General features: G+C 34.2%; 1 protein-coding gene across 1 annotated transcript; it reads right to left on the reverse strand.

Moving 5' to 3' along the window:
• Positions 1 to 384: 384 nt before the first annotated feature.
• On the reverse strand, positions 385 to 2,082 carry LOC114320747 (B-box zinc finger protein 19-like). Its single transcript, XM_082897060.1, has 4 exons — positions 2,043 to 2,082; positions 1,829 to 1,944; positions 1,515 to 1,733; positions 385 to 742 (listed from the first exon to the last, which is right to left on the reverse strand). The coding sequence occupies exons 1-4, from the start codon at positions 2,080 to 2,082 to the stop codon at positions 713 to 715; spliced, it is 405 nt and encodes a 134-aa protein (XP_082753186.1). The 3' UTR covers positions 385 to 712.
• Between the last annotated feature and the right edge of the window lie 6,032 nt (positions 2,083 to 8,114).

Below are 8,114 nucleotides of genomic sequence, written 5' to 3' on the forward strand. Positions count from 1 at the left end.
AAAAATCGGCAACCAACTATTTTCGTCGCCAAAAGTTGAGGAATTGCCAACTAATAATTTAGTCGCCAAAAGGTAAGGAATTGCCGACCAATGATTTTAGTACCAAAAGTGTAAAATTTGGCGACCAATTATTTAGTCGCCAAAACTTTTCTCAACCAAATATTTTGTCGCCAAGAGACATTAAACAATCAACGACTACTTAGTTAGTCGCCAAATCTCTTTTTTTTTTTTTTTTTTGAACAATCAATTTTTGTTTATAAACATTCAATCCAATACCCAACCTAAATATAACATTAAATTCATCATATTTTCCTGCTCAATCCCAAACTTTACAATCATTCCATTCAAAACATTAATTGAGACAAGTTGTAAACATCCATCCATTGAAAACCAGTAAGTAATTGAACAAAATTAAGAGCAAAATCAATGATGGAATCCAAAAAAAATTCTAAAACAGGAAGGAATATATATGGTTTTGAAGCATTAGCCTTGTGCTTGATCGTTTTTGGAAGTCACCTACAAATAAAATAAGAAAAGTTAGAATCTAGAAAAACATCCAAAATGAAGTATTCTCATAAAAAAAATTAACCATATGGCAAAAAAATTATATGATTACATTACAAACATTTGATGATGACTACACCACAATTAAGTATTGGCATACCTAAACAATGAGACAAAGCAGCTCAGCAAGTCTCGCCAAGGTAATCCTTCAGTAATACTTTGAGACAACAAGGATGTTCTGCAAGAAACAATAATTTCTTGCAGATGAACCATTGCAACATATAATTGAAATATATAATTGAACATGAGTGAAAGATTACATGTTCTATTACTCTCTGTCTCAAATCTTTAGCTGCTTTTGTTTCTCTCTCCTTTTGCTAAGCCCATTTGCAACAAGAAATTATATGCTTCACGTGTCCTTGATATCTTGTATTTACTTCAAATTTTTATTTTTTTTAATTTTCCTTTTAAGATATTTTTAATCCATTTCAAATACACTTGAGATTCTCAGTCTAACCACCACTATTTATATATACACAAATACCTATAGATGCAAAGGTAAAGAGGAGCAATATGATTACCATAAATGGAAATGTTAAGGGAAGGGAATGACCTATTATGACGTGGGATGTGGTAGTAAAAAAAGGATAAAAATTTAATTAATTTAATTGAAGATATAGCCTTTGACAGAGTAGGACGGTGACAAAAGATTCATGTAGCTGACTCTACTTGATTGGAACACCAGGCTTAGTTTAGTTTTACACACCAAATTGATCCATTTAGAAAACTTATTCTGATATCTTCAGTTGTCAGATATATCATTTTAAACCTGTCCATGATTTATACATTTGAATGGAGTAGTGCGGTCCAATTGATATGAACAATAAGTGCATTCAAATGCTAATGCAAAGTGTAACCATTCCACTGGGACACTGATTTGTTAATAGAGTTCAAATTAAAAAAAAATTCAAAATCTGTTTCTGATAGATAAACAACGGAGACAATCTAACCTGATTATTTGAAGCCTGTTCATGTATCTGATGTGGCTGCATATTCAAATCCATCATATTTGTCTTCGTGTTGGCATGCCCATCAGCATTGGCATTCGTAGCTGACTCTGGAACCCTGTGATTCTGCTGGTTCTCTCCCATCGTCAATTTGAGTTGCTGATTCTCTCCCCTCCTGTTCTTAGTTGGATCCTCCATACGGCCAGGCTTATCCCCAGGAAACTAAAGATAAAACCGAGGGAAGAAAAAATTGTAAGAGTCTTAGCATAACATTCAGAAGAATAAATATGATCCAGTTCTATCCCACAGAAACAAACCTCAATTCTCTGCCTCAATACAAGATATCTTTCATGGGTTCTTTTACCTCCTACATGAACAATCAAATCGCACTGCAAACAAAGGGAGCTTCCATCCACCTCACAGTAAAAGAAAGCTGCACATGCACAATTCAGAGAGAGAAACATAAGTTTAAACCTTTTTGACCTTTTACAAAAACAGAAAGTATATTTGACATTATGAAAATCTGCATACCAGGTGCATTTTCACATATGTCTGAGTCACCCCCAAACATTAACGGAGTCACCCCCAAACATAAACTTTGGTTCTATTTAAACAGGTAACTAGACACCAACATTTGGGCAACAAACGAGAGAAAGCATCAATCAATTTCAATTTTCAATAACTGATGTACCGTACCCATGATAAGTAATTGGAAGTTAATATTTTGCAATGAATAAACCAGTTGACTCAGTCAATTCCATATTCAGATGGTATTTTCTTATTTACAATCAGTTTCAGGATCTTAAAAGCCCAACTCAAGTTCAACCAATGGTAGACAAATAAGAATTACATTGTTAGGGGAAAAGTATTGACCTAAAGGGAAGGGGCCAATTAACACAGAATCGTATATAGTCATCCTATCAAGCAAACTATACACCAAAGTCAAATTAGGCAAAAAATATTTTGTAACAAAGTGTATGCAAGAAAATAGATAAATCCATTTGAAATAAATAGACCATAAAATTCAGATAAAAATGGGGCCATTAAAGTTTCATGAAAACAATACCAATTCCTTGCCAAGCTCAACATCATCTTGGTAGCTGCTCTGCTTGCCTTGACTACTCCCACAAAAGACACAAATACTCTTGAACACACAAAGATATGTACACACATAGCTAATACACGCAAACTTAACTTAACAAGATATCATAACATTAAAAACAAAACTTAACTTACATCACATGTGCCGACCAGAATCTTATGGTTAGGGTCTCTTTTTATATAAATTATTGCTTTATTACCAATCATGATGCTCCACATAACCATCTAATCATTATTTATGCACAACAAATGAAAGTGAGTTTACATAAAAGAAAAAAAGATTCATTGTAATTTCCATCAGCTAGGAATATGGCTATTCATGACATGAGTGATACTGAGCAGGAAAATAGAATTTACATGTGGCTTCCTAACCAGCTCCATGTCATCAAGGTGGCCCCCAAGTGTATCACCTGGCATGAGCAGTGCACAAACATTTTTTACTAAATAATTAGGCTTGTTGAGTTTATGAGCTCTTTCCTTCTAACATCTCAATAACTAAATTCTGAGGAAAAAAAATTAACTACACAAATACACAAATTCTCATAATCTACTTTAAAACCAAACACAACATTCAAAAGTTAGCTATGACTGAAGAGTACCCAACCTAAAGTAATTCACTATTGTAGCTTTTGGGCGAAATTCTTCCCCACCTGGCATTGCAGGTGCTGCCATCTTTTTAGCCAATTGGCAAAGAGCATCAGGGATCTTGTTGTGTGGAAGAGATACATTGCAATTCCGTTGTACAAACATGTAAGAAAGTTACTTCAGATATTACTGAAGAGTGTATCTCACAGCACTACAATGAAACAATGTTCAAAATAAATTGATGACCAATGTTCATGCTAATTAAACAAAGATGTGCAATATGACATATGTACTAGAATTGTAATTCACGCCAATTGATGAAAAAACTTACACGGGACACAGGTCAAAACAGATAGTTGGTGCAAATATCTTATGAAAGTTCAATAGACATCAAACGATATAGAAATTCACAGTGGTGACCTCATAGCTTGAAGCAATACCAATCATGGTCCAAATAGGTTGCTAGTATTGAAAGAAATAAAGGCCATAGTACTCAATTTGAGATAAAAACTGAAAAAGAACAATATGAAATTAGCAATCACCTTGGACCAGTCAAATTGCAATCCAAGAGTACTCCACCATAACTTCCGCAGCAAACTAGATGCTGGTATCGATTTCAACATATTTCCTCTTGATGATACACCAGGTTCCTCACAAAATTTCCATCTAGGACCATCAACATGACTGACAAAAGAATTAAACTCCGAACCCTCATCTGTGTAGGAACTATCCTCCTCAACTAAAATTTTTCTTTCTTTCGCTGCAATAAATAAGTCACTTATAGGCCCGTAAATTGCATTATAACAGAAATAACTTTTCTTTCCGTCACTCTTCAATTACAAATATTCCTCCCCATCCTAAGCTCCTTACAAATCCATCGCCATTCACATTCTTCACCACTATGCACAACTGTCAAGCCCCAAAAATACCCTCATCTCCAGCACTGGCACTGACCGCGGTCCTTACTTAGTCAATCACTGGCTCAGGACCCACCACCAGAGACTTCTGATGTTCTTTTTTATTTTATGTTATTCGCATTGGCATTTATAAAGCATGGAGTTTGATTCGAACCCTCTTTTTATGGACCCAACTATGAATCAACAAATAATTGATAGATTGAAGAGGGATTTTGCACCAACAAATAATTGATAGACTGATGAGTTGATTAAATATAAATTTTCAACCTTGCAAGTAGAATTTAAAAAATTCTTCACCCCAAAAGAATTATTATATACATTTGTACAATCTACCACAACCTTTTTATACTCCCCAACTTCTTTGTAACATGAAGCCCTGCTAGATAAGACCTCCATGGAAGCAGCACCATCACAAGTCTTCTCAAGAAGAATCACAGCCCAAGAAAGCCACTTTATGGCATCAGCATACTTCCCCTGTTTGTAATTATCCATCCCCTTGTTCTTTGCAGCTGAGGCTGAAACACCAGTAGGCGGTGTTTGGACAGCAAATTGTGAGGCGAGGTGGGGTGAGGACAACATTTTATATGACAACTTCTCAATGGAAAAATTAACCAAGAGAAATTAAAACAAAATCAAAAACTAAAGATGACAAGCAAAAGAAATAACAAATTATATTAAAAAAAGTGCTTACCACATGCCCTACTGACTGCCGCATGAGCTGCATCACCTAAATAGCGTAGCCGCAACTCATCACTAGGTACAAGACGCAACTCATTATCTGCCTACAACATAAAGTGTACTTTTAGCTTTAACAAAGTGTAAAAGGTTAGCAACTTTGGGAAAAAAGTATATATAAGGGGACACCACTGACTTAGGTCCCAATTCATATCCTTCAATGCATTGACACTGAGACAAGGCTTTCTGCCCAAAAGAACGACAACACTCTCTGTCTTGGCAGAGATGAATCCAAGAAGGAAAACATTTCGACAACCACAATTGTAACATACAAGGATTGTTTCTCCTAAGGGACTATGTTTATGAAGACAAACTTCCTTGTGTTTAGCTCGAACCTACGAAAAACAATAGCATAAATGGTCCATGTTTATGTATCTTGATAATTGGTTACCTATCTTTGTTTAGTAAATGGTCCATGGAAACCCTAGGTACCTCTTGATAGAATATTCATAAAATACTTTAAATTAAATTGCTTGCCTTGAAGAAATCTTGGAGCAGATCTAGAATGCCTGGGCATTACGTGTTCAAACCACAAAAACATCTCTACATGCTAGGGTAAGACTACGAATATCTAACTCTTATCAGACTCCGTAGTGGTGAGAGTCTGGTGCACCTAGAATAAATATATAGTTTTTAATTTGAAGATTCTTCTCCATGTTTTTATGTCTACTTTCCTTGTTGTTTTATTTTCTTTAAGACAATAGTCTAATTAATTTATTTTCCATATCTTTATTTATGACTGTAAACTTCCTATTCATATATTTCATTGATCCAAATATCATTTATCATCTTGCCAGATTATTTTATAACATTATATCGTTATTATTTCAACAGAAGAAAGAGATGTTCAATTTCGATAGCTGGCTTTTCTCTATTTATTCAATTTTTCAGATGATTGATTTTGTCACTTTGAAATCAATTAAGTTTTAAAGGCTGCTGTAATGAAGATTGGATTGCTAGAAGTTGAACTCTTTTCTCACTCCAACATTTTCTTATACTAATATCACACTTACATATTATACTAATCATTAATGTTGATCAATTTAAAAGGTAAATCATTCTAGCAGTCATCTTGGGTTGGTGCAATTTTATTATCTCTTGTATTAGTAATTAAAAATGTTGTGATGTTGTATGTGAACTTGTAATTTTTTTGTGTTGTTAAACTTTGACTATTTGAGAATTTAAATTTCCCTAAGTAGATGTTAAAAATTTTATTTAGCAAGCTATTTTGTTATTTAAATTTTATGATGTTCCAAAAATTTGGGGGCGTCACAAAAAACAGTAAACTTTAAACATCATGTGCCCTAATAGTTTTACAGAGTTGATCACAAACCATTCGCAACAGATTCTTCAGGAGGACCAGAGCCCATGACTTCAGAAATAGGTTCTTGCTCTGTCTCCTTGTCTTGCTCAGATCTGGGGGAAAGAAAAATATTAACAGATTATTGAAGATAAAAAATAAGCACCAAGTGCAGATTTGAACCAACTGATAATGAATATTTATAAAAAATTTATGTCATTATGAGTAAAGGATACATATCAGGCAAGCTTACCTTAGGAAACAACCATACTACTAACAAGGAGGAAAACACATTTCATGATTGATAGAAGTTCCCGAAATTCCATATCTTTTTTTTAAATAAAAAGTTCACTTATTCTTTCCGTTGCTCCTTGCAATATACAAAATGAACTAAGCTACAGAGATGACTGTATTCCAAGGATTAGAAGAAGATATCTTTAATGTCATAATGTTCAAAGAACAAGGGGTACCAATGGGCAGTTGACCCTAAACCAACAACCACACAAAGAATTGCACCAGCCCAAGTAACTGCTAGAATGATTTACCCATCTTCTATGCCATAACAAAACAAATGGACTATGTCATGCAGTGCTTATCTCTTCCATATTAGTAGAAAATAATGTTATAGTTGCAGACATGGCCATTAGGCAGCAACAACTATAGTGGCATTGCCACTCCCTAAGACTAACCAATAATCTCACTTCAATATTCTTCTTTTTGTGCATATAAAATTAATTCACACAAATCATGAGAAACAATTGATAGTGAATAATTTTCAAAAGTCATAAATTAAAATTTTGTTGCCATTTTGAAATTTTAAATTAAAAAGTAAAACCTCCCTGGACATGTAAAATTATTTTCTAGGGTTCTGTAAAAGGAGAGTGTGAATAAGAGGACTTAACAAGTTAGACTTCCTGATATGTTTAATATATAGATCTTAAGTAGGTCAATAAACAAAGATATTAGCTTGAGCAAAACCAGATTTATATCTCAGCGAATTACACTATTACTCTAATACCAAATCCAAGGCTACACAAGATCTAAGAAAACAAATGTAGCAAAACCATTGAGTGAGACTGAGAAGCCTCCTGAAAACTAGCAAAATGAGGAGTATTGCCCAAAATCTAAGAAATAATTATCAAAGGGAAGCCAATAAATTATTTACTATTGCAATCATAGAATCAAATTTCAATTCAAACAATCAGAACACATGAGAATACATACACAATCAATGAGCAGCCATACATGCAAATGCATACGCAATCAATTGATTAGGGCTTTGAAACTAATGAGAGAGAAAGGAAAAAGAGGGCCAAAGTAAATTTTACCAGTGAAATCAAACCCATTTACGAGATCAAACCCATAAAGCTCTAGAAATCAAACCAGTTTAAGAAATCAACACGAAATTATTTAGTATAAATCATATAAAACCCTATAGCAAGTGTTGATAGTTGGGAAAATAGAAGAAGGGAGAGTCAGAGAGACAGAGAGAGACAGAGAGAGAGAGCGAGCGAGACAGAGAGGGAGAGAGAACCTGTGATCTGCGGCGGTGGCGGTGGTGATTTGCGGCTGCGGCGGTGGCGATGTGCGACGTACGGTGAGCGACGATGGTGAGGGACTGTGCTGAGATGAGGTGGGGTGAGGTTTGGTGGTGATGTGTGAGAGAGTGGACTTTTGTGTTTGTTTAAAACGAGAATGGAAGAGGGCGCGAATATTAAAAGTAATTTCCCCCGCAAAGTTTTAGAGCAATTTAGCGACTAAATTGGTTATTTGTCGGCAAATAACCCATATAGTACGACTAAAACTTCTTGTAGCTTGAACTTTTTGTAAAAAAAACTTTAAAAAAATCCCTATATACCAAAAATACAAAAAAAAAAAAAAACTAAAATTCAGTATATTTTTCGTATTTTGTGTATTTATTAATTTTAAAAAATATTTTTTTACAATATTTTACTTTTTAGATAC

Source organism: Camellia sinensis, chromosome 12, assembly GCF_055761805.1.
Source record: "Camellia sinensis isolate YWXY chromosome 12, ASM5576180v1, whole genome shotgun sequence".
In the NCBI taxonomy this organism is placed as follows: domain Eukaryota; kingdom Viridiplantae; phylum Streptophyta; class Magnoliopsida; order Ericales; family Theaceae; genus Camellia; species Camellia sinensis.

Bases quoted from the DNA above. Each gene is read 5' to 3' on its own strand.
- LOC114320747 (XM_082897060.1), bottom strand. From the start codon at position 2,082: ATGTTTGGGGGTGACTCAGACATATGTGAAAATGCACCTG. The intron at 1,945-2,042 runs GTATGCAGATTT...GTGCATGTGCAG, and splicing joins CATATGTGAAAATGCACCTG to CTTTCTTTTACTGTGAGGTG. The intron at 1,734-1,828 runs GTTTGTTTCTGT...TTTTATCTTTAG, and splicing joins TATTGAGGCAGAGAATTGAG to TTTCCTGGGGATAAGCCTGG.